The 27,757-nt window shown below is 46.1% G+C and overlaps 1 protein-coding gene across 1 annotated transcript; it reads left to right on the top strand.

Moving 5' to 3' along the window:
* Positions 1-27,757, top strand: LOC120849278. The gene is made up of 6 exons (XM_040221466.2): positions 1-19; positions 12,932-13,167; positions 17,291-17,450; positions 22,451-22,570; positions 27,423-27,535; positions 27,728-27,757. The coding sequence occupies exons 1-6, from the start codon at positions 1-3 to the stop codon at positions 27,755-27,757; spliced, it is 678 nt and encodes a 225-aa protein (XP_040077400.2).

The following is a 27,757-nucleotide window of genomic DNA, read 5'->3' as shown; positions in this document are numbered from 1 at the left end:
ATGCCGCAAGAATTGTTGGGTAAGTTCCTACAAACTTAGTTAACCCACTGCAAACTCCTGGCGCACAAAATAAGCAAGATTGTAAGAGACTCATAAATATCGCGGTAATGACAGATGGCGGAATGAATTTCACTGTGGGACAAATCATTACTAAACTTTCCGGGGCATCCTTACTGAGAAAAACCGTTTGAACTCCGAACAGGTTCATGCCGGTACCTGTTACACCATACCTGTAGCCGTTTCAAACCTTTGCTTAGTTGTGCATAACAAAACTGTTCAACGGCTTGAGAAAAGTGCTCACAGGTTCGGTGAAACTGTTTGAGCGCAGCGGTATACCTACCTTCACACCGCGCACAGCGACAAGGCGAAGCGACTTGAAAGTACTCATCAGTTTGGTCAAACGGTTAAGCGGTTGATTCACACCGGTTAGCAGTTTGGTTATGCCGCTGCTTCGCCGCAAGGGAAGAGAAAGAGAGGGAGCGGACACGCTCTCGGGGACTCTTCGCTGGGACTTGAAGCCGTTCGGACGTGCGACCGATGCACTTTCCCGAACACAACCGGCCGGGCTCTCGCGAAATTGCTACGAAGTAAGCCGTTCCCCTTTGTCGCCACGGTACGCCGTTTCAGCTCAAATGAACCGCAGTGGACGCTACAAGCCATGTAAGTCAACCCAGCACTGTGGATGTATCACGCGACTAAGCGTCACTGTGCCCTCCACAGGGTCAGACGTGACTCTCACGGCTTTGAATTGGCTTCGATGCCTCGTATTGTCCGATGCGGTTTCTTATAACTTGAAACAAAATATCCGCAGCTCCAACCCTCCACTCGCCCTCTCGCGGACGAACGAAGAACCAGAGGAGCGGGGACAGCGGCAGAGACGGTGGCAGGACAGTAGGTCTTGGTGCTGCTGTTATGGTTGATGTGTTCGTGCATCGTGCATTTTTCAGGGGAAAAGCGAATGCCTTAAAGGGACCATGAAATGATTTTAAAATCGAATTTCATCCACCGCACGTCGTAAAAGGTGTGAAAAGAAACACGAAAACACAAAAATAGGGAGCCAAAAAAAATTATTTGCTATAGAACTTTTAAAAGAAAACTGGACTCTTTTGCGACTTCTTTCCTTCGAAAGCTCTGCCTTTTCACTACGATGCATCTGCAGAAACGGAGCACGTCAGCCGAATCCACGTCGCCTATTGGGTAAGAGCCTACCTCACCAGCACCGCGATCGTAAACAATAAATAGCCGGCGAATGTTTCCTAAAAATTTTGTTAAATAATATCCAGATCCACATTTTGTAGCATAATTAGAGATGCGTGGCGAAAATTGCCAAATTTGATAATACTGAGAGTCAAGCGCCATCTATCGTGTGGTAAACAAAGCAGCTACTGCGCGTGCGCAGTAGGGCGGGGCCAGCGACGGACGAACGTTTATTTCCTTTGATTTCCTTCCTCTCAAAACTCTGACTGACTGAATGTTTATTTTTCTGCGTGTTCATGTCGCGCGTGCCGACTTCAAGCAGCAAGAAAAAAATGTACTTAAAACAGACCACGACGAACAAGAACGCAGGATCCACAAACACCCGAGAAGAGCGACAACAGCCGCGAATCCCGCTCCGACGAAGCTCTCAGAATATAGGCCTAGCAGGCACTCCGACTCGGGGCGGCGTTGCTTCGTCGCAAGACCGTCTGTCTGCCTACGACCGGCTGGCGTGCTGAATGGAATATGCCCGCGCTACCCTTGTGGACCCTTCCCGTATTATAGTCTGATCGCTGACCTCAATTTTAGCTTAAGAGGTGAGGTCAATCTCTTCCCCTTGTTTTCCGAGGCAGTGTTGACGAACACTCGTCGAAAAGGGACCTTCGTCGATTCTCTCTTCTTGTTTTGTGTGATATAGAGCTGAAATAAACGGTGTATGGATTACCTTCGTAACACGGTATGTACACTTTGTTATTGGTATGCCATTTTTATTCTGACAGACTGCACGTCACTGTCGAGCTATAACAGTTCGTGGGAGGTATACGTGCAATGCCGGTCTAACCTTTCTTTGCCGAGTGTCGCGTCAGTATCGAGTTGCAATCGTAAAAGATCGGTCCCGAAGCGCTTACCAACAGCGCGAATACAGCACTTCCATCAAACGCGCGCATCCGCCCCGAGTGTGAACAGGTATTTACGTGGCTCTTGCTGACACTCGTAGTTCAAACGTATCTTTTTTAACGTCGGCTCGCTCCTGCATCTCCGAGACCGCGAAAAACGCCGCGGCAATTTGTTTCCGTCTACGTCGCTTTGCAAACGACTGACACTGGCCGCCTTTTACCAACAATGACAGTTGGGTTGACTTCTGGAGTCTTCACCGGAAGACTCGCTGCACTTCCCAACAGGCATACCGGCGTATGGGACTAGTCCCGTGCTGTCGCTGTAGCGCAACGTATCTCATTGAATTTCGCTCAGCTGCGATGCGGCGATGAGAGGCGCCGATTTAGAAAATACGTCGGTGACATCGGCGCAGTAAAACCTACCGGCGCACCCCAACTCGTCGCCGCTAACGCTCCCATCTCCTACTGCCGAGAGAACTTCCGGTTCTGGAAACAGCGTACGTCACGGCTTCTTTCGCGGTCAAGAAAAAGTCGATATTTCATTAATTTTTTGAGTAGAAGTTAATAAACCGAGGCGAAAACGGATGCCTGTTAGGCATTCAGTGAACATTAACGGTTTAATTTAAAAGTTATCTGGAAAAAGTAAAAAAAGTCATTTCATCGTCCCTTTAATATACACATTTTTGTCGTCCGTCTTTGTCTTCACTGCACTCGTCGAAGACATTCGCATGAGAAAGCCAAACGCCAGATGCCGGGGACTCGAGTTCTAACGCATTCGACTAGTGCAGTAGAGACAAAGGCAGCTTGCCCACTAATCATTCCAATCAGAACTCGGTGTTCTCACCACCCCGCTCAATAGTCTCCTCCTCCTCTCTCTCTGTTTCTCGGTGCAGGAATACCTCAGGTTTTCCGTCTCCACTTGTTTGTCTCCGCGTGTTCACTTCCGGGTCATTCCGTGCCAAAGGAGACCAGGCAATTATTTCAGGTCTGGAATATCTACGAAAAAATTAATTTGGATAAAGAGGCCGCTAAAATGTCAGAAAGGTATGTTTTTTGTGAAAAGGTGAATTTATGTTTTTGCTGATGTCATGCTCTAAACTTTAAGTTTTAATAAAACCCGTGCATTTAAGAAACACATCGTGAAAAAACTGTTGGGTGCAACGCATATTTGGGTGGTCGCCTAATTACTTAAGACCATGCCCTATCTAAAAGTAAAGTACAACTATTGAAAGACGCCATTTTGAGTCTAAATAGGAGCTCCAAGGAGAAGAAACGTTATCACATTTCTTTATTTTTTAAGTCAACTTGGAGTTGTGTGCTGCCTACAATATTTTTTCCGTTTGTTCTCATAAAACTAATAGTTGCATTGCAAGTGCTAAATATTTATAATATTGTCTTGTTGCGTTTTAATTAAATGACGAATTCTCCAGTTTATGCAGAAACGGTCTTATTGAGAGCCAGAAAAAGGAATGTGGACAGCACTGCCCGCAACTTTCGAAATAGCCAAAAGTTCAATCCACCTAATCTCTTCAACATATAAAAAAACTAGACGTACTTTTCGTTTTTGCTGTGAGAGAATATTTTTTTAAATATGAGCCTTTCCGGCCGTGCCTCTAGGCGCCCGCCTCGTAGGCGACGAACACTGGCTTCCGCCAGCGAACCGTCGTCGGTGTGAAACGCCACCGCAAGGTTTTCGATGCTGTCTTGAAAACACATTTTATCCAGTTGAAATGGACGTTATCCTGACTCCCATGCACTCGAATCCTTTTTCCGTTGCGTAATGATACTGAAGCCTTAATTTTACTCTACTTCTGGCCAGGTAACTGCCGACGGACGCAGGTCTCCATCGTCTGCTCACGTTGCTTTTTCTTGCTCTCAATAAGGCCATCTCCGTATAAACTGAAGAATTGGTCATTTAATTAAAACGCAAAAAAAAAAGGTTTTAAGTATTTTAAACACAAAATTTACGTATTAGTTCAATGAGAACATATTAAAATATTATATATGACACCCAATTCCAAGTTGACTAAAAACAGAAATCTTATAACCTCTTCTATTTGGAGCTCCTATTTGGACTCAAAGTGGCGGCTTTCAATGTTTGTATTTTACTGTAAGATAGGGCATGTTACTAAGTAATTTAGCGTCCACCTAAATTTGCGCAGCATCCAACTGTTCTTTCACAATTTTGTTTTCTTAACTACACGGGTTCTGTGCCAATTACATAACTTTAGAGCATGATATTCTCACGGGTGGTGACCACAAAAACAGGCCATAAACAGGAAGAAATAAACGTTTAATGTGGCGAACTTGTGCCAAAAATAAAAGGGTACAAAGATAATAAGAGAGCGTCGCGGACGTCGAAGTCGGCGTAGCAGCACAGTCGAACGGTGGGGCGAAAACTGAACTCGCTCGCCTGGCGGAATCCCTTATGTGCCCTCGTGGGTTTCTGGATCGTTCGGCGTAGAAGGTTCGGCCCGTAGAACATTCTAACCTCGAATCAGCAAGACGGTTCTCGAATTCACCAGAACATCACATTACAGTGTCAATAAAAGTGTGTAGCCGCGGCCAGGATTCGAACCCTGGCCTTCCGCGTGGAAGACAAGCGCGATAACAGTTAGGCCACGCGCGCGCTGCCTACTTGACCAGCTGCGCGCGCGGCATCGTCCCGATGCAACCCAAAAACAAAACAAAGCAAATAAAAAGAACGGTAAACGAAAGAGTCATTTGGAACACATGAGGTCCACAGTCCTATCGAGCGTAGTACGACTTCAGTCGCACGAAGTGGACGACTTCCGGTCGTGGAGGGCGGCGTGACGAAGTTCGTGTTCCGTCAGGCATCACCTCGTAGTTCAGAACCCCGAGTCGACGAAGCACTTTGTAGGGTCCAAAGTAGCGCTTCAGGAGTTTCTCGCTGAGACCACGGCGGCGGGTCGGTGTCCACACCCACACCCTGTCTCCGGGCTGGAAGTGGACGTCCCGGCGACGAAGGTTGTAGCGGCCAGAGTGGAGACGCTGTTGAGCTTTAATCCGGAGTATGGCGAGCTGACGGACTTCTTCTGCCCTTTGAGCAACCACCTGGGCGTCGTCGCTTGCGTCGACAGCCGTTTCGTGGGGTAACATAGCGTCCAGCATTGTCGTTACCTTGCGCCCATGCACCAGTTGAAAGGGTGTCACTCCGGTGGTCTCTTGTACGGCCGTATTGTAGGCAAATGTGACGTACGGCAGCACCTCGTCCCATGTCTTGTGCTCCACGTCGCCGTACATGGAGATCATGTCGGCGATGGTCTTGTTGAGTCTCTCCGTTAGCCCGTTGGTCTGCGGGTGGTACGCCGTGGTGCGGCGATGGCTAGTGTGGCTGAGACGAAGGACTTCTTGCGTCAGCTGGGGTATGAATGATGATCCACGGTCTGAGATCAGGACTTCGGGAGCGCCGTGCCGGAGGACGATGGACTCGATGAAAAACTTCGCGACTTCAACAGCCGTTCCTGATGGAAGGGCTTTTGTCTCGGCGTACCGCGTGAGATAATCGGTTGCGACGATGATCCAGCGGTTTTCTTGCGTCGACGGTGGGAAAGGTCCGAGTAACTTCATACCGATTGGCTGGAATGGAGCAGATGGCGGCGCAATAGGCTGAAGAAGTCCTGCCGGTCTCGTCGGTGGCTTCTTCCGTCGTTTACACTCGTGGCAAGATCGGATGTAGTGGTGCACTGTCTTCGCAAGCTTGGGCCAGTAGTACTTTTCGCGTATCCTGGCAAGAGTCCTGCTGTAACCAAGGTGTCCCGCCGTCGGGTCATTGTGGCAGGCTCGAAAAATTTCTTCTTGAAGACTGGAAGGGACCACCAACAGCCACGCCGTGCTGGTGTCGCTGAAGTTCTCCTTGTAGTGCACACCTTGTCGGATGGAAAAGGTTGGCAGTGTTCGTACAAAACCGCGGGGAACGGCGCTTCCATGCCCTCTAGGTGCTCAATGAGTGCTCGCAGCTCAGGGTCGTCTCGTTGGAGTGCTGCCATGTCGCTGACATCCAGAGCGCCGTAGCAACACTCATCGTCGTCCTCTTTGGTGCAGGAAGGCCCGGCCTCGACTGGGGCCCTCGACAGGCAGTCGACGTCATTGTGCTTCCGGCCGGACTTGTACACCACGGTCATATCGAACTCCTGCAGTCGTAGGCTCCACCGGGCGAGGCGTCCGGAGGGGTCCTTCAGATTCGCCAGCCGGCAGAGCGAGTGGTGGTCTGTGACCACGCGAAAAGGACTTCCATACAAATACGGACGAAACTTTGTTATTGCCCAGACGACAGCGAGGCACTCCTTTTCAGTAGTTGAATAGTTCCTCTCCGCGTTACACAGCGTCCGACTTGCGTATGCGATGACTCGCTCTGCGCCGTCCTGCATTTGGACTAGTACCGCACCCAGTCCGGTGTTACTGGCGTCGGTGTGGATCTCGGTTTCAGCAAACTGGTCGAAGTGGCCAAGAATCGGGGGCGTCTGGAGTCTTCTTTTGAGCTCGTCGAATGACCTCTGGTGCTCTTCTGTCCACTCGAACTTTAAGGCGTCCTTCGTGAGGTGTGTCAGCGGTGCGGATAGTTTGGCGAAGTCTCGAACAAAGCGCCTGTAATAGGCACAAAGTCCGAGAAATCTTCTCACTGCCTTCTTGTCTGACGGCGGCGCAAATGCAGCTACGGCGCGGGTCTTCTCGGGGTCAGGTAGAGCACCTTTGTTGTTCATGACGTGGCCGAGGAACTTTAGTTCCCCATAGGCGAACCGACACTTTGTTGGCTTGAGTGACAGGCCGGCGGTCTTGATGGCTTGAAGCACGGCTCGAAGTCGTCTGAGGTGTTCATCGAAATCTCGTGAGAATACCACGACATCGTCCAGGTAGACGAGCCAGCTCTGCCATTTCAGACCTGCCAGCACGGTGTCCATGACGCGCTGGAAGGTGGCTGGTGCTGTACAAAGTCCGAACGGCATCACTTTGAATTCGTACAGTCCGTCGGGAGTGACGAAGACAGTTTTCTCCCGGTCACGTTCGTCAACTTCAATGTGCCAGTAACCACTCTTCAGGTCCATCGACGAAAAATATCGGGAGTGGCGCAGTCGGTCTAACATATCGTCGATGCGGGGGAGCGGATAGACGTCCTTCTTCGTCACAGCGTTCAGTCGACAATAGTCCACGCAGAATCGCAGGGTTCCGTCCTTCTTCTTTAGAAGCACGACTGGGGACGCCCATGGACTTCTTGAGGGTTGAATGATGTCGTCGTCGAGCGTCTCCTGAACTTGATCTTGAATCACTTTCCCTTCCCTTAAAGGGGCGATGCAACGATTTTTGTATTTTGCGCAAATACCGCTTAGAACGGATCCCTGACGTTAAAGACCTGTGAAATACCCGTTCGTTTTTCAGCACACGCAATCGAAGTCACAGAACAAAATAAAGAAAAACAAGCAGCGTTGACCCCTTCAACTCGCAGCCAGAACAAGTGGCCACGTGATCCGGAGCCAATTATATGCCGCCAAAGTTGATCATAGCCACGCGCTGGGGTTGGCAAGGCACAGGACACGCGCTGCGTTCCATACATTGTTATGGTTTGGCTGTTGTCGTCACCGCAGCAATTGGACACGGGCCACTACCCGAATGCTTCTCGAGCTATAGATTATCACGAGCCCAAGTCGAGTGCCCACGCAATCCTCGGGTCCAGTCTATGAGCCGCATTCAAATATCGTCACTGGGCGGTACTGCTACCGCCCAGCTACGTCATCAGGTTCTGCGAAGGAGAGATTGAATGAAAACGCTCGGTTGTGTCCTCGAAATTACAGCGCAACAAAGGAGTTCCTTCGCCAGTGGCGTTGCGTGCGAGTATCCTTGAGCCCCACTAGTGCCAGTAAGCTCGTATAAAGTGAAAAACATTCCAATTGAATATCGTTGCACCGCCTCTTTAAGGAGACTCGATACGGTGACTGGTGGACAGGGAGTGCGTCGTCGTCGGTAATAATGCGATGTTTCGCCATTGGTGTTTGGCGAACTTTCGATGTCGTGGAAAAACAGTCACTGTATTCGGCGAGGAGATCAACCAGTTGCCGGCGCTTCGAGGCTGGGAGCTCGGGGTCGATGTCGAGCGGCGGCGGCGGCGTCGTGCTCTTCTGCCGTGGCGACGAGGTTTCCTTAAATACTGCGGTGACCACGGCTGGCGCCTGAAGCTCCTCGACGTAGCCCATGGTGGTACCCTTCGTTAGGTGCTGCGGTTCCTCTCGAAAGTTTGTTACGAGAACAGTTGTTCGTCCTTCTTGAAGATACGTTACGCCTCGTGCGACGCCAATTCCTTTTTCAAGGAGCAGTTAGACGCTGCCTTCCAGAAGAGCTTCACCGTGCATGGCTGCGTCGGTTATGACTGTGACGAAAACACTCGACCGCGGCGGCAGATTCACATGGTCGGCTATAACTCGGATCGCGGATGACGTTGTGTTGGCCTCCACCGGCGGCAGAACAGGCTTTCGCAGCGTCAACTGGTTTGCCCCGAAGTCGATGACGGCGCCATACTCGCAGAGAAAGTCCATTCCGAGGATAACGTCCCTCGAACAGTCTTGAAGAACGACGAACTTGACAGGGCACGTCTCACCATGGATCTCGACGCGAGCAGTGCATCTCCCTACTGGTGTAATGAGGTGTCCTCCGGCGGTTCTTATTTGTGGTCCATCCCACGGCGTCATGACTTTTCGAAGGCGGCGGGAGAGCCTCCCACTCAAGACTGAGTAGTCTGCTCCGGTGTCCACGAGTGCCGATGCGTCGAGGCCGTCGATCATAACGTTCAGGTTGTTGGACACCGATGCAGGAGCGTCGTTGTGATGTGTGGCGTCGGGAGAGTGGGAGCGCTCCGTCGTTCTTGGAGGCTCTTTACGTCGGTCGTCTTCGGCAACCCCACCTCCAGGGGTGTGCGCGCCTAGTTTCCCCGGCTAGGAGCGAGGGCGACAGGCTTTCACGTCGGGGTCGGTGCATCGGCGAAGCTGGACATCGTGGCGATGGCGACCGGAACTCTCGGCGGGACGCAGGCTCGGGGGAGTGGGGTCGTCGCAGGTACTCGTCGATCTCCCGAGGGCGTTCACCATACCGGGGGCGCGGGTCGTTTGGGCGGAATCCGCGCAGCCCGAGTCGTCGGTATGGGCATCGGCGGTACCCATGGTCGGCTTCCCCGCAGTGGTAGCAGAGCGGGCGTCGGTCGGCCGTTCGCCACACGTCGGTCTTCCTCGACGAGGGTTGCTCCGGGCGAACGTCCTGGACTTGTCCTTCCTGGCGTCGAGGATACTGTGGCATCGGAGGGTCTTGTCGGGGTGGCGCCGTGGTCTGGCGGTTAACTTGCGGCGGTCGTCGGGCCATGACGGCGTAGCTCAAAGTCGGCTCCTCTGGCGTCGTCGTTTTGATCGGAACCTCAGGTTGGAAGGCTCGGTGGACTTCCTCTCGGACGACCTCGGCGAGCGACAGGGAGGACGGGCGATCCGTAGCGGGGAGCATCTTGCGGATTTCCTCCCGGACGACTTCACGGATGATGTCACGGATGCCTGGGAGGTCGGTACCAAGGTCGTATCCGGATGTCGCCAGAGTAGTTACGCCAGGGTGTCGCTCGTAGTGTCTGGCGTGTGCCAGTAGGGCACGCTCCATATTCGTCGCCTCCGTGACGAACCCGTCGACAGTTGTCGGATATCTCGCTTTTCACACCCCTCATCAGGTGTCGCAGCTTCTTCTCCTCTGTAGCCTGAGGATCGGCGCGGGCGCTCAGGCGAAGAACATCCTCGACGAAGCTGGTGATGCTTTCATTCGGACATTGCGTCCTTGTTCGAAGGATGTCTTCGGCCCTCTCGCGTCGGTGTTGGTTGGTAAACGTCTTCACTAGCTCTTGCTTGCACACCTCCCACGAAGTTAAAGAAGCCTCGTGGTTCTCCAGCCAGTACCTTGCAGTACCTTCCAGCGAGAAGTAAAGGTTCTGCAAGCAGTGCTCAGCTGACCACCCGTTATGTCGGGCCACACGTTCATAATGTTGCAGCCGGTCCTCGATGTCCTCGTGGGCGTCTCCGTGGAAAGGCTTCGGAGCTTTGGGTGCGACGGCCAGGTATACGACGCTGGCGGTGGACGGGTTCTGGGACGACTGGCTGTCCATCGTTGGCCTCGTTGGCTGCTTAGTCTTGGGCGGTAGAGGTCCGAATTCCGGGTGTAGACCTTGGGTGCGACGACTGAACCGGATCTCGGAAGTGCTTTCGTCGGTTCTTCGTCGGCTAGGCGTCGGACTTGCACTGCGGGCCCTCGGAGGAATACGCGGCAGGGGCATGCGGTACCCAGCACCTCCACCAAAATGTCACGGGTGGTGACCAAAAAAACAGGAAATAAACAGAAAGAAATAAACGTTTAATGTGGCGAACTTCTGCCAAAAATAAAAGGGTACAAAGATAATAACAGAGCGTTGCGGGCGTCGAAGTCGGCGTTGCAGCACAGTCGAACGCTGGGGCGAAAACTGAACTCGCTCGCCTGGCGGAATCCCTTATGTACCCTCGTGGGTTTCTGGATCGTTCGGCGTAGAAGGTTCGGCGCGTAGAACCTTCTAACCTCGAATCAGCAAGACGGTTCTCGAATTCACCAGAACATCACATTACAGTGTCAATAAAAATGTGTAGCCGCGGCCAGGATTCGAACCCTGGCCTTCCGCGTGGAAGACAGGCGCGATAACAGTTAGGCCACGCGCGCGCTGACTACTTGACCGGCTGTGCGCGCGGCAATATAAAGAAAAAGAAAATACTTATCTTGGATTTCAAAAGCTTCTTAATTCAATTTAATGTTTTCTTACATATTCTAGACAAAAAAAAATACCGCGTCTTTTTTGGCATGGAATGACCCTTCGGAGATCTGCGGACAGTGCGTGGGCTAAGCATTAATGAACCCGCCGTAGCGCTTAACATGATCGGCTGCGGGATGTCAGTTCCGCGGTCGGCCTCCTCGCTCGGCTCGCTTGATCGCATTCAAATTTTCACAACTCAAACCGAAACAACGCCTCTCCTCTCCGTGGCAAACTTGTGTATAGAATTAAATTTGTAAAATGTAGTGTATACATAGATTAATGGCTGATTCCCTTCAACTTTCTGTTCATATTCGTTTATGCAGGGTTGTCAAGTTCAAAAGGATGACCCCTGCAGTGCATTCTCCTGAGCAAGCTACTCTAATAAACTTATCTGTCGAAGAAACCGTCATAACTTTTTATTTGTGGCTGCTGGGTCGATCCACTTCTGGCGGTGCCCGTTTGGGACTAACGAAGGATTTTTTTCCGTTCCCGGATGACCTGTTTACTCTCAGAAAAAAGGGTGTATTCTTACACCCTTTGTCCGATATAAAACACCCCAAAACTTCAGTTCGACGTACAGCGCACTGATGTCGATCCGGCGGTACCAACTTTCCCGAGAGGCTTGTTAGATGTGTGGTAGAACTTGTTAAAATTGTTACTGTACGCCTTACTGACTGGGAAAAATAATCCGGGTTTTCTTGGCCCTTCCCCGAAACCTCAGTGTTTTTTTTTTCTGTAGTTTTTGATACCTATTTTAGCTGTTTTATGTTATATCGCCTCGTTATTAAGCCCATCGTAAAATTTGGGGCCGTCTGTTCGACTTCAGTGCGCTGTACATAGAACTGAAGTTTTGAGGTCCATTAAATGGGACAAAAGGGTGTAAGACTACCCCCCCCCTCTTTTTTTTCTTTAGAGTGGATATAAAACGGCCACTCATATCGAATGGGTGCCCCTATCAAAGGGGCGCCGACATCAAGCGAGTGCTCATACAAAACGGCTACCCATATCGAACGGGTATCCCAGAGCCGTATATGTAGAGAGTTTGGTCAATGGGAGGCGCTGGCAGAGCCAGGGCGTGCGGCAGACTCGGAAAGAGGGCTTGGCATGCTCTCTTGACCAACCAGAAGCCGAAAAGAATCCCCTAGCGGTGGTAGCGAGAAACAGTTCTGATCAAAAGTCTATGTTCGTATATGATTTTAATAAGGGCGTAAGAGTGAGGTGTAGTAACTCTTCGTGGTTGAAAATAGGGTGCACGTGTTGTTTGGTTCATGATCATGCAGAAAGATGTGTAAGAAACGAATGCGCCGCTCAACTCTGTTTGGCGCGGACAGAGTGTGACCGCTCGGACGGCAGATTCCCGGCTTTCGGAGCTTGGCGTACGGATTATATCGATCGTTCCGCTAGTCGCACTCTTCCACCATCATTTCTGATGAGCGTGATTGAAACATCGGGTGTACCATATTTCCAGCCATCGAGAGTTACTCCAATGCAGTTATCGGGTTTGTTTCTCGCGACCACCGCCAGGGGATTATTTCCGGCTTCTGGTTGGTCACATTCGAATTTTTGAAGACGCCCTGGAACACGCCCAGCCAGCTTTCAGCCAATGGCGCTTCCTCATTTGTCTCCTATACTTCCCAACGAATGGCCAAACTCTCTACATATACGGCTCTGGGGTATCCGACCCGTATGCCCATCATACCGTATCACCTGGATGGGTTCAGCAGTTTGGAACCAGATCAAACTGTAAACTTTTTTCTTCAGTATACATGACGTGATGCACACAAAAGAAGCTGGATAATTATTTCACGCAGAGAACGCGTCAGAAAACTCACCATAAGCATTAGATAGCTTCAAAATATCTCCATAGAATCGGGTTATAAGAGTTGCAGAGTAACATAATGCTGTGACCATTTTCACCTTATTTCAATTGACATCATAATTACTACAGCGCTCTTTTTAAGATCACAGTAATAACGTAATGTGGCGCATTGTCGTGGGCCGTCGTGGTTCCTCTCATTTGCAGTGTACCTTGCGGACGCCTGCGGCACCATAACTGGCAAAGCAATGCGTTCTCACTACCTCACCCTCCGTGACGCCAAGGCAACCATGTCGGTGTACTCGCACAAGGGCAACACCCTGCCACGGACGGTGCAGAAATGCCGGCTCCAGTTCCAGACGGAGTCACACGCCAAACTGACGCTCACCTTCGTCAAGCTGGACACCACCCAGAAGCCTTTCGTTTGCTACATGTACCTCAAGGTAGCCGCCTGAATCACGTTCGAATAATTGCTACATGCCGACTTCAGCTAATAAAATAACATCAACCTGATTATACTGAAATGTAGCTCTCTTAGTGCCGGTAGTTTTGCGGCAATGTTTTAAGAATCTTGTATAAATGTTGTCCCACTGCAAGATAAACCTTTCGCATAACTCCATACACCAAAGTCTAAAAAAAAAAATCAGTCCTTGAAAGGTCAACAGCTCAAGGACTCTTTCAGCTTGGGGGGAACGGGCTCGCCTCAAGCAGAATCGCCCCCTGTTGCAATAGAAAGGCGTTTTGGCGATGAAAAACTATTTCGCATTAAAAGTGGAACTTAAAAGAAACTCTAATACGGTTTTTTCTGAGGAACCATTTTAGGGAGTGCTTGCAATAAGTCTCTTGGGTGAAAAATAAGGACAAGCCAAAGAACCCCTAAGAGTTATTTCACGACCAGATTTGGTTAGGGGGTATATATGTACTCATTTTATACAGTATTGCATCGCTTTGAAAATAAGTGTCTTAATATTGATTTTTTGGTACGTCAGTTTGACTCCGGTTGTTTGGTAGTATTGAATTCAAGTGGCCGAGTGGGTTAGCGCCAGTGTTGTACACGTTCCTCAAAAAAGGAACGAAAGCTCGTTCCTCGTTCCCTCTGACTTTGGAACGCGTTCCCGTTACAAGTTCCATATGTCAAAAAGGAACTCGTTCCCGTTACAGTTAAAAAATGAAACGTATCGTTACATTTACGTTACATATATGTATTTTGCTGATTACCACATTTATTTAGATCGGTGGAGGTTTTCTTTTTTATTATCTTTTCCATCAAATGGCAACATACGAATTTGAATACCATGATGAAAAAGCAGCAGGCGAAGAGAAGCGGAAGGGGGGTTTAATTTTTTCATATATTCACCTTTAAAAGTCTCAACTTATGACCATATTCATGTTTGTAGTGGGCGATCCAGAGGAGCAAAATGTACTGTTAACCCGCATTGCACGAGCGTTTTAAAACAACTTCACAGGTTTCAGTCTAACAAAATCCCTTGTTCAAACCTAACGACAGTTGCTTCTCGAAGTTGCTGTCCGCAAGATGAGCAAGTGAAGAAGGGGGTAGGGCTTTTCGAAGATCAGTCTTGAAAACTAAACATCCTTCTTCGTAAAGGTTGGATTCATAGTTCAGTTTGAAGGTGAGGGACTAAGAAAAGAAGGAATAAACGTGGGTTACCTTTTAAGTGACCGATGTCCGGAACACAGAGGTGCGTTCGATGACTGGTAACCTGTTCTTTTGTTGTAACTGTGTGTCTCTTTGGTGGAAGTGTAGCGATGGCTGCGGTCGGCCTTAGATTTCTGGGTGCATGAAAACTCGTGGAAGCAAAGAAAGTAACTGAGTTTAAAACGCTCTTCTTTCTGTGTCTTTTCCTTCGACTAAAAGTTTTGCTTTTTGTACCAAGCCTTGGGCACTGAAGAAAGAATCAATGTCCACTAGTTCTTTTGCACCCAACCGTTGCCAAGCGAGGATCACAAGTAACCAAAGAGTTACTCAGGTCCTGCTCTTTGTAAAGATATAGTTTTTATACTTGTGGAATTTCCCTCTTAGAAATAAAATAAAAATTACCCCACTGGACGAAAAAATAGGAACGCCATTCTTTTTTTCCATTCCAGCGAAAATGTAACGAGTTCCCGTTTCAGTTCCACCGATGCAAAACGAACGGCAGCGTTCCTTCGTTCCTTCTAAAAGGAACGCGTTCCAGGAACGCCGTTCTTTGGAACGCCGTTCCGTACAACACTGGTTAGCGCACCTTAGCTCGGAGCACCTATAGCGAAAGCTCGCGTTCCAGAACCCCGGGATCCTGTGTTCCATTCCCACCCCTGGCCGCCCCATATCCATTTAGATGATGCCGGTGTGCGGTCATGTGTCACTACTGCCTGGTGCACGTTAAAAACCTCGGCCTAGCGGGTGTACTGCGCTAGATATATTTCTCCTCTACAGACGAGGCACCATGAATACTTTAAGGCCGACTAACTTCCGCCTGTATAAACATGCATACAACACAATTGTTATTTGACGGAGCGCCGAAACAATGAACTTTTGACCTTGCTTAATTTGCACTGTCAAATTGTAGCAACGCCTTTGGTCGGACTGAGTCTGAAACGTAGTAAAGCAATTTACAACTGTGTACTTACTCCCCATGCAATATAGAGACTTTATTTGTGAGGGTACAACTTGGTCTGTCTTCAGACAAACGAACTCCGTGTGGACACAAAAACCCTCACCACGTCCTGCGACCTAAAGCTGCTCCTCTTTTTTTTTTTTTTTTTTTTTTTTTTCAGACCTACTTATACTTTACAACGAATTCTGAATATCTTGTATTGCCTGTAAAACCCGAGAGTACAAACTTCGTGCCGTCTGCTAGTTTCAGGTCCTCGATGACCCGGCATGCTCTAAAACAGAATATGTAACAATGAGAGCAGCTTCAGTGTAAAGTTTTGTTCTGCCATTAGCTCTGGAGCATCGCAAGAAGCCGGTTGTATAGGGATGTCCTGACGGTGGCGCTTGGATAAATGCTAAAAGTGTACAAAATTAGAAACCACATATAATAAAAAAGGCGAACAATATATCTAAATGTTTTTCATTTTATATTAAGTGCGTTGAGCATGCCGCAAAAAACAAGCGATTGGCAGTTCTTCCTTTTGTGTTGCCGTTTTGTTTCCTCATCAGCACTTCCATAAAAGTGCTAATGAAGTTGAATGTGCTCCTTTAGAGTAGAAAATCGGTAATGTGTTTTGACAGTTTTTCTAACAAATAATTATTTAGAGCTCGACGAAAACGCCCCTTCGATCATTGAGCTATAATATTTATCAGCTATTATTGCCATCTTTTAACTAGAATATAAAACATACAATTTTGTATTTTGACATCATAAAGAATTAAGGTCTTGAGAGAGCACCACAACTATATTGTTCACCTTGGGTTCGTCCCTGTATCTGATTAATCTAAGTAATAAGGAGATTCGGCACCCATAAAATGAGCTTACTCTATAATAAGTCGAAAAATTGTTGCATGCTCGTAACGAGCTCAAACTTTCATCAAATGCGTGTGTTAGTGGTGTATTTTGTCTATCAATATTTTATGGCCCTCTCCCCTATAAAAATCAAACCAACAAGCTTAACACTCATTAACGGACTACCAGACAGACGGTAGACTTAATCGAGGGTTGGGCTCATGTCAACTTGTGCTGATACACGCAGCAGGCATACGAGGGCACTCGGTCGATTGCGGACGCCAACGTCGAATGTCGGTAGAAGATGGCATCAAAAACCCAACCCTTGGTTAACGCGGCCACAGGCGTCGCGTTCGCTGTTGAAAATGTCACAATTACGTTTTTGGTTTCACAGTAATGTGAAGTGCACCATTAACAATGACCTAAAAGGAAATGTTCGAGCTCCTTACATGAAGGCGAGTCCTTTAATGCATAACAACCAACGAGGTAGAGGGGCTCAGAGTGATAAACTAGCAGCTGAAAGTGACCCCTAATTGGCCGCCGCCATGTTGCACATTTTTTACCTCTAGACATGTGACCTTATAGTTTTACGTCTACATTTTAACAAAGTTCCGCGCACAAATATTTGCTTATTGATTTTCAAAAACAGTACCGACGATATAAGTGATGTTTCGTTTGTTTAAAGTCCCAAATGTGCTTTTACAACAAAAACTCGGGCAGCTTCGCAATGGCTCTGGTAGATGCCGTCAGCCGTGGTGCTGTATTTGGGGGTTTTATCGGAGCTAGACACTGATCACTGGGGCTACCAGCATTGGAAAACATTTCATCATGTTTTTACAGCCATCGCAATACAAATCTTGGCTCAGTTCAGCGTAAAGGCCTTAAAATTTGGTGCGTGACGTGTCTAATGGTCAAAATTGTACAACATGGTGGCAGCCAGAGCGGAAAGGGGGGGGGGGTCACTTTTGACTAGTGAACGGGATGCCCGTTTGTCGCTCCAAGTCCCCCTACCTCGTTGATAACGACCAATACCGCTTCTGTTATGGTGTGCGCTGTTTTAAAAACATTGTAATGTTTATCAAGAGATAGCCTCTTATTTTTTTTTTTATTTTGTTCTTAGCTCTACATGTCGGACAGGCCAGACGTCGTGTGCGGAAGGGATGCCTCGAGCAAAAGCATCTCCACCACGGGACCCCAGATGGCGCTGGAATGGGTCATCAACAGTGGCGGCGACAAGCCCGGGGGAATTCACATGGTTCTCACCAGCTACAGGGATAGCGGTGAGTGGGGAGCCATGGCTCGCCCTTAGAAGGTTCTTAGGCAATCACACTTGGTATCACTAAATTTGACAAACATACAGGCTGAAGAGAGCACTATAACTAGGTCGCGTTTTCCTTTTATATAAATAATGATGTTTTGTGTATCGACTAATTTAATAAAACACTAACAGTTGGCAAAGCATTGTACGAAGTGTTTTCTTTGCATAGAGACTTGTTTTAAAAAATCTGCGAAACTATATAATAATGCGACCTGTGCAGGTGAGTTATATTGCCACGGGGACATAATATAGCGGGCTAATAGTATACCGATAAGTCAGATATTGACTAAATTTTGTTAATCCTTTTTTTTTATTTGCCAAGAGAAAAATCTGGTTCTAAGTAGAAACTTGCTGAGAGTCAAAGAAAGCCACTAAATCAGTAAATTTTAAAAAGGCTTTGAGCACGTGGGAAGCGCGAGGGTGCGCTAAAGTTGCCGCTCGTGCAGCAGACTCGAGGCTTTCGATGCGAAAACACGCCCGGTCTGCTTTTCCGCCTCTTATTATCCGCCTTTTCACATCACGCAGCCTTGCGACTGTTTTTAAGAGTGGTAACTTTAGCGCAACGCCACGCTTCCCACGCAATCAAATTCTCCATAATATGTACTAATTTAGTGCTTATGACTACGCTCAGCAAGTTTCTAATTATATCCATATGATTATCTTCACTAATTAAACGGTTATGGAACAAGATATACTTAATTCTTTGACTTAACACGACGATTACCACTTTAGATTATGTCTCCCTGGGCGTATACCTCAACTGCGAAAACCGGAATGACGTAGCTTATATGATTTTTATTAAAAAAAAAAGCATATGTAAAGCCTAAAAGACAACGAATTCCTTATTACCAATCATTGCAAAGACTCTTTTGCTGCCGTTTAGTATTTATTATCCTTGCATCTACATATTTTCGTGATTTCAGTGCAGTTTTTAGGTACACACATGGATGAAGTCCTCTGCATCCCCGTAATACTACCGCTCTTAGTATCTGCTACATCTGCTTGGCATCGTCTCCTAAAGCCGAACTAGTATTTAGGTTTGGCCGATTTTTCCTGTTTTTTTTTTCTGGCTCGGGGCTAAAGTCATGTGCTACTCTCACAGAAACATGATTATTACATTTCGATTTGTTATTTCACAGTTCTAGCTGCATTTGAATATCCTCATGGATGTTACGATCTCATCGCAACTATTTTGAAAAGGCGGTATGTCTTCATTCTTGTATATGATTTATTACGAAACTGGTTTTGCTATAACATGATAATGTCTGTAAGCACGAAGATGAACGTCTTCTAATGATACTTTTATTATAAGACGACATTATTAAATTTTTCATAATAAGAAATCTGCCACCGGATTTTCCTCTAAAACACTTCTGGCAAATTGCTGGGAAATTGCGTGGCATACGCGAAAAGCTTTAGCAACACAAACGTATACCTCTACCCTGATTTTCCAGACACCAGACGCCTACGTTTACGGCGATCTTCATCAGGTGTTTTAACCCGTATCATGTGTACACTTGAGAATCGTTTCTAGAATGAAGCCATAAACCTTTTTTGCATAACCTCACACCAGCGCTTGGCTGACGTGCCCTCGTCCCGGTGCATTTTTGAATTTCCCGCTGACACATGGCATGCAACCTCCGAGGGTATGGGTGAAAGGCTTAAAAACTGACGTCGTGCGTAAGTTAGTTCAGATTGCTTCTTTTTTTGCGTGTTATGATTTTTATAGTCTAGGGTTGTCTGGCTACCACCGCGTCGTCGTCGTGTGCACAAATAATTTTAATAAGAATAAGAACAATCGCGGAAAATGTGCGATGAGCACAAGAAGCTGCAGTGCGAGTGTGGCTGCTATGTTATTGAGCTTCAAACGTTCTACAAGAAACCTTATTTATGAAGTCAGTCGATCATCGCGAGCGTGAATCGCGAGGGCTTTGAATAAGACTCATCATCATGTTTACGCTCACGACTACTTCGTCTACGGCAAGAGGTGCGATCTAACCCGGTGCAGATGCACCGATTAAGTTATCACCGCAAGGTGAGCTATTGCTTAATGGCATGTTGAGGGTACACTCTAAGAAATACCTGGATGTCTTCTTACCCGCAAAACACTCGAAGAGCAAATCTCTGCTGACTACGAAATCAGCTCCGCGAATGATCATGCGGAACATCTGTTTAGACCTCAAAGTGGAGTCTGCGCTGTGGCATTACGCATTGCAAAGCGTCATGCTTGCATTGCGTAATACCACAGCGCAGACTTCATTTTGAGCTCTAAACAGATGTTCCGCCTTATCATTCGCCGAGCTGATTTGGTTGATTGTTGAGATTGGCTCTTCAAGTTTTTTGCGGGTAAGAAGACGTGCAGGCATTTCTTAGAATGTATAAAAATGTCTACATGCAATTACTCAAGATGCAGCTATCAAATGCCGAAAGTTTACCTTCATAGACTACATTAAACTGCTCATTTATACCTTCGTTGTTGGAAACTCAATCAAAGCACCCCACCATTGTCGTCCTCGTTCTTTCGAGGAGGCATGGTGATGGCCTGTTCCAGCTCGATTCAACCACCCAAGTTCCGGCCAAGTTATTGTAGCCCACCATAGCCAAGTCTAGCCAAGTACCCCCCATACCCCCATCGTTGCCTATTCAGATAGCTGAGCTGCCAGAACCAGCCGGTATTTTAAGCTTTAAGCCGCTAGACGGTGTCATCGGCGACGCAATTTTCAAGATGGCGGCACTTTAAAAAAAAGGGTCTATACTACCGTTAATTGGGCTTATAAACGTGACGATCTTGCAGAGACTTGCATACTCCCGAACTTCTCTCCATCAGTTAGCAGAGGTGGTCGGGCTCCTGCTCGCCTACCCTACTGGTCACATGGCCTCACCGTTAACCAATCAGCGTCCAGCACCTCAATCCTCCTCCCCCACTCATAAACCAATAAGTGTTGAGCCTCGCGGTCACGCTTTTATCTAGGCTTCACGAAATGCGAAACACGTAGCTTGTTACTAATATCCCACTGAACCCGATTTTATCTCGTTTCGCGGAATGTTTGTTATGTCACTAAACTAGAAAACTAAGTCTAATTGTGGGCCTGATAAAATCCCAAGCGCTTTCCTGTGTAAATATGCAGAATCGCTTGCACATTTTCTTACTGTCATTTTTCGCGCTTCTTTTAGTTCTTGTGTGCTACCTAGTGACTGGCGAATCGCACGTGTCGTTCCCATTCATAGAAAGGGTGATTGTACGGTAGTCAGTACTTATCGTCCTATTTTTATTACGACTACTTCGTGCAAACGTATGGAGCATAATGAGAGCATTTCTGTTCGAAATTTCTTAGAAGAGAGAAACTTGCTTACAACATTTCAGCACGGCCGGGTTCTGAAGAATTTTATCTTCCCTTACGCAACTTGTCACCACAGTTCATGATTTGCTGCTAATTTAGACAAATATGGTCTGGTCGATATTATTTTTTTTTTAACTTTAGCAGGGCTTTCGATAAAGTTCCACACGGCAAACGTCTTTATAAATTAGAGTGCCTTGGAATACCGTCTGAGATTGTCAATTGGAAAGGTTCGTACTTGTCTGATCGCAGTCAATTCGTCGACATTGGTGGTCATGCCTTCAGGTATTCTGGGTGTTTCCTCGGGTGTTCCTCAGGGCAGTATGCTTGGCCCGTTGTTGTTTTTAACATATAAAAATGATATTGTCTCAGTTGTTAGGTCAGATGTAAATGTTCGTTTATTCGCCGATGATTGTATTTTGTTTAAAAGGACATCCACTGTTACCGACCAAATATCCCTGAATTTTTCCCTTGTCTCTACCTGCAATAGCGCATGGAAAATGCAGCTAAATTTTACGAAAACAGTTCATTAACGTATAACAAGAAAAGTGAAGCCACTGAAGCTCACTTATCAATTAAACAATGATGTAATATCTGATGGGACTGAATGTAAATATCTCGGTGTAACCATATCCCCCGATCTCCGTTGGTCATAACACATTCAAAACATATCTGTTCCTCAGCATCTCATACATTGGGGTTGATACGTTGGAAACTTAGAAGCGCTGCCACTTCCGTTAAATTTCAAGCATATAACTCCTTGGTCCGACCGAAGTTAGAATATGCTGGCATAGTATGGGACCCGAATACCAAAAAGGATGCGTCACAGCTCGAGATGGTTCAGAGGAGAGCTATTCGTTTCATCTATTGAAAGTATATTCGGCTAGATTCCCCATCTTCATTACTGATGGCAAGCAATATATCATCGCTCCAGCATCGTCGAAACTTTCCGAGACTAAACTTTTTGTCTTTGCTTTATCATAACAGCATTCAATCAAGTTTATAATTATCCCCATCATCATCTAGGGACACTAGGCATCATCATCAGTATTCCCTGGTACCAATATTCCCTCGAACTAACGTTTCTAAGTATTCCTTTTCCCCACGCACTATTACGAATTAAAACGGCCTCCCTCGTGACATATTTTTCCCCGACTTCAATGGTGCTCTTGAAAATCATGCCTTTTGAATGTTATCCTTTCCTGGTGTTTGTACATGCATTTTTTATTATTATTTTATATTAGGCGTTGATCAAGGAATATTTATTATGCTGATGGAGTTTACATACATATGTGTTGTTGTATAAACAATATATGGTTGACATCTGTTTCTTATTTCTTATATGTATAGTTTTGTTATTTGTATGTACCCCACACCTGCAGGGGCCTGTTCAAGGCCTGCAGTATGTCTACACAAATAAATAAAGTGTCACAGTTGAAATGAACTGAGTATTACCAATATTCTTGTTAAAAGTGCATTACAACACGAGACAGCGTCGTATGGCGCGGCGTTTTGAAATTTATCTCTCGAACTGTGTGTTCCAAGCATCAATCTAGATTTAATTTTAACTGTTCCGAACGATTACACGTATAACCTGATGTAATAAGTGACCATCATTTTTCAGATATCTCCGGAAACTGCGAATCTGACATGTACTCGTGCAGCAACCGACGTTGCATCTTCCGAGGTTTCGTGTGCGACGGCATCAACAATTGCGGCGACAGCAGTGACGAAAGGCTGTGCAGTCAGTATCGATTTAAAATAAGTGTGACAATCCAACTTCGCAAAATCGCTCATGCTAGATTTGATATTAACCCAGTTTGAATCACCTGCGTGCTAAGATACGATTAGACCGACCGGTTTCAAACTTGAGCGTTTACATATGCAATGAGCCAACATTTGAGCTCGCGTCATGGCTGACAGAGTAACTAGCAAAAGAAATTGAACGAGCGTGACTTTGATTATCCTGATGGTGTCGACTGAGCGTGATGTTATTTTCATGTTTCTGCGTTCACTTTCGCTTGATTGTCTTTCTTTGAGAAAGATTGGGGTAGAAAGTTTGTGGAGCATATTTTGACTGCGATGTCCATAGGCGCCAGAGGTGACATGATTGCCCGTTTAAGGGCTGCAACTTCTAAAAATGAGTCGTGTATTTTTTATTTATGCTTAGCGTCGTTTGTTCGAAAAATTGCTGTCTCTTTGTATTGGGTAAATCATGGCTGCCTGGTTTAAACAATATATTCCTTCTGATCCTGCTCTTGTGTAACACACCTCATTTTCGGCAACATTTACTACAACCAACGAATGGTTCGAGATTAGAAAAGCCCACAGCGTCAACTGACCTCCAAAAACTAAAACAGCCGAGCCAAAATTTATATATAGATTCAGCGCGCTGAATTAAGTAATAACTTAGTTCTAATTGTGGAGCCACGTTCTGTTCTATTTTGAGAACTTCACGTTTACTATAATCTCCGCGGTTGATCAACATATAGTTCTAGATTTCAAAACAAAAGTGTCGTGCTACAATTTGTATTATGATTACGAATTTACGAGCAAGTTATATTTCGGCACTGAAGCACCCTTTGCTTAGGGGATGATTAATGTTTACTAAGACGAGACGTTTCATGTACGGCCATCGGGAGGCACCAAGTAGCCGCAGACATTCAGTCGTCTGTGGGAGAAAAAAACAAAACTCCTGTGTGACACACCAATATGTCAGGGACGGGCAATATCGCGAAAGAAATGTATCACAATATAACCTTCGATATACTTTCGAATATTTGTGTATGTAGAGGTACATTAAAAGAAAATATAGTTGTATCTCAATACTGAAATAAACTTATAATATATCGATTGTATCGCAGTACTCCGCAAGGCATAGGTATCTCACGACATTCGTTGAGGAAAATTAGTTGCTGAGGTCTTACGACAAACTGAAACTACATTTTTGGTCAATCCCACAAAGAACCCCCTCCACAAAAGGGGAAGCCTTATTGAAAGCAAGAAAAAAAAAAGAGAAAGAAAAAACGGCGGTTTGAAGCAAGGTTCGTTTCAAGAAAAGCGGGATAGTCTCCTCCCGAAAAAACCTTCCCTGTTTCCACTCTAGCAGATCCAACGCTGGGGAAGAGACGGGTGGAGAGGAAAAAACCACCAAGTATGGGCAGTAGAGAACTTGTAAGAATGTTTCCTTCCTCTTATGTTGCTGAAGGTCCCGGGCCCTGGTGCAGTCAGCTTCGGCTCTTCCATCCAATCTCCCCGTCTTGGGTGACTCAAAAGCTTTTAGTTGACCCAGTTTGCGATGGACCCTCGCTGCAAAACACGCTTCATTTTGGACAGACGCTTTTCGGGCACGCAATTCTGTGCCTCCAGTGAATCTGAAGGTCACTGGGGGCAATGCTGTATTTGTAGAAAGATTCGGGATAGTATCCGGGAATATATGAAAAGTTCAAAGAGGATGTACATTAACTGACGCGAAAGAGGAAAGCAAGCACTGCCCTTTGCATTCGCCACAAACTGGACACCTTACTAAGAGTTTAAAAAAAGTATATATATATATATATATATATATATATATATACACACACACAGGGTGTTTCAGAGAACGCAGGCCAAATTGCTGCTGCGAAAACTAAGCATCGCACAAAAAAAAAAGGTTGATGCCGTGTTTGTGTCTGCCCAAGAATCTATTTAGAAAAAATATTAACATTTTGAAAAAAACAGATTTTGTTCTGTTTTTTAGAAAGTAACTTTTTATTTGTTCATTTTAAGGCCATAATTTCAATTGGAAACTTACTGGACATCATCAATAACCCCTACATCAACCCTTTTTAGACAAGTATAAAGCATGCCGAGCATTTTACCATGTTTTGAAAAACCCTTCAATTCTGACGCGTACTTTGGTTTCGGATTCTTATCCAAGCGCATCTTGGCGGCCGCTGTCCTGCCCTCTGACGGCTGAAGCGTGGAACCAAGGCCAGCGCAAGAGTCAAAGCTCAATCTTGCAATGTCATGCTCTTTCTCTTTCGAACAGCGAGGCGTTCCTTATCACCTGGCCACGCGGCCAATCAAACAGCGCAAAAAGCGCAACGTCATGGCGTGCTTTCTGCGCTTGATAGGACTAGCCGGCTGATGAGCGCGCACAGAGAGACGGCGAATATCAGCTGGTCCTATCAACTGCAGAGAGCACGCCATGACGTTGTCCTCTTTGGCTGTTTGATTAGTCCTTCGTCTCATAACATCGGCCGCGCTCGGACCTAAGCTGACACGAAGTATAGCTAATTGTCAGGCCTTGGTTCCGCGCTTCCACCGTTGTAGGGCAGGACAGCTGCCGCCAAGATGCGTTTGGAAAAGAATTCGAAACCAGAGTACGCGTCAGAACTGAAGGGTTTTTCAAAACATGGTAAAATGCTCGGCATGCTTTATACTTGTCTAAAAAGGGTTGATATAGGGGTTATTGATGATGTCCAGTAAGTTTCTAATTGGAACTATGGCCTTAAAATGAACAAATAAAAAGTTACTTTCTAAAAAACAAGACAAAAACTTTTTTTTTTTTCAAACGTTATTATTTTTCCTAAATAGGCTTTTGGGCAGACACCAACACGGCATCAACCTTTTTTCTGTGCGGCTTAGTTTTCGCAGGAGCGATTTGGCCTGAGTTCTCTGAAACACCCATATATATATATATATATATATATATATATATATATATATATATATATATATTTCTGCGTGTATTCGTATCTGTATTAGGAAATATTTTTTATCGTTTTTGCGGAAGTATTTCAGAAATATCCCGTTACTCAAAGGGCAAATATATCTCAGTATTTGTATTTTAGCCTTGAAGTACACGTATCGATATTTGCACTTTCGAGCACTTTTTGTAGTATGTCCGCCCTGCCCCGCAATATATGTATATATCGCCTTAAACTCAACTTGCAAAGTAAAAATGTGGAGTCAGCTATATCTCAAGCCTTGCATGTACATGTGGAGAACTGTTTCATGTCAATCGATATCCAGGAGCGCCCGTCATAAGGCAAGAATCCTCTTCGGGTTCTGCGTACAGGGTGTTTCTTTTTAACCTTAACAAATTTGTTTTAAAAAGAGCCGTGAAGCTACAATAATGTGGTGTCTACAGATGAGCTATACAGCCCGGCCCGGGGAGGGGGGGGGGGGGGGGGGGTTATAATGGAGGAGGCGACTCCCAGTAATAGGTCAAATAATTGGTTAAATATTGTTACTTAACATTTCAATTATTGAAAATAAACATATGGTTCTAATAGGACACTTGCTGAGGGTAATCAAAATCACTAAAACAGACACTTTGAGAGATGCTCCGAGTGCGTGAGAACCTATGTAGTGCACTAAAGTTACCTACCACTCGTGACAAAGGCACCATGCTGAGGTTAAGGTAAAAGACGAAAAAACCGCACTAGTGGCCGTGCTCTTGCTCTGCGAGTGGTAACCTTAGCGCTCCACCGTGCTTCCCACGTGCTCCGAGTTTTTATAATAATTTTTCAACGGTTTTAGATGACGCTCAGAAACTTTACAAATAGAACCATATGTTTATATCCAACAATTGAAATGTTAGTCAACATACTTTAGTTCATTAGCCGGCCGATCGTTACGATTAGACCCCTATACTATGTCCCCCTGTCCGTATAATTCACCTGCACAACCCGCATTTTGTTTTAAACAAACATGTTAGGCTTCTAAAACAACACCCTGTATAACGTGGCAAGATATGTAAAATAACAAGGTTTACGATCTTGACGGTTCCCCGTACCAATATAATCGTAATAAGGTAGAGAGATGGGCTACTTGGTAGATTGCAAGAATACTGGAAGGGGAACCGGATCGGAGAAAAGAAGAGCAGCGCGTCAGCATTGTTTGTCTTTATTCTGGTTCTCCTGGCACTTTCGAAATTTTGCAGTTCAATCTTTGTAATCTCTAAATTAAGGGAACGGAAAACGGTAAATATACTGCATGTAATATTTGATTGTAAGGGTGCCAACGACGAAGGGAATATTAAGCATGACACTACCCCGAGACTGTGGGTAAAATCGAAATAAACTAGAGGGTCTCAAAAAACAGCTGAAGAATTTATTTTCCAAAAAGTGCCTAAATAGGCACCGATTACAAGAACAAATAGAAATAGAAAAGGCCCAAAAACCCTCTTTCCACAACTGAACCCCGGTGCCTACTTAAGAGCTTTTCAAAAAATAAATTATTAACTTGAAGATTGCCCAAAACAAGTTCTTCGTTTTCTTGTTTTTTTTTTTTCCTTGAATTAGGAAAGCTTATCCGTCAATATATGAACTACATCTGTGCACCACATAGCCGCATCTCTGTGGTAATTATCAACGCGATACGTTAGGAACCGATATTTGGGACCGCCCAAAGTGGGATCGAAGTGTTAGTATACATTCTGTATATCGCCAGTGAAAGAGAAACTGTCTTGGAGTGAGCAAGTTTGAAATCCCCTGGTTAAGTGCTTTGTATAAATGTTTTATTAAAAAATCTAGAAATCTACTGACAGCCAATGTTTGAGCCGGTAGGGTCCAAGGGTATGCTGAGACTCAGCGTCTCATTTTACTCAGTTGGCGGTCGCCAGGACCACACCCTCGTCTTGGCCATAGTGGTACTTGCCCTGCTCTTCGTGGTCGGTGTCGGTGTCGTGATGCAGATCGCCTACAACCGCCGTGTGACTCGGGTAAGGTGCCGCCAGAATTATTCCTTAAGACGCCAGTCTGTGGTTTCATTTCTCGAAAATTTTAACAGTCTACGTTCGCTAAAATCAGGTGTTGCCCCATTGTTACTCAACAAAATTCGAAGCAATGTCGCCTCCTGGGTTCTCACCTGGTCTTGACCAATTTAACGCTATCGCTCTAATTTCTTTTTTTAGAAACCCGGCAGCAAACACGCGAAACTTTGA

The sequence above is a fragment of the Ixodes scapularis genome, unplaced genomic scaffold (assembly GCF_016920785.2).
Source record: "Ixodes scapularis isolate PalLabHiFi unplaced genomic scaffold, ASM1692078v2 PGA_scaffold1__304_contigs__length_218370807, whole genome shotgun sequence".
Taxonomy (NCBI): Eukaryota; Metazoa; Arthropoda; class Arachnida; order Ixodida; family Ixodidae; genus Ixodes; species Ixodes scapularis.
The sequence above is the reverse complement of the archived record's forward strand: the minus strand, read 5'-3'. Positions and strand labels throughout refer to the sequence as shown.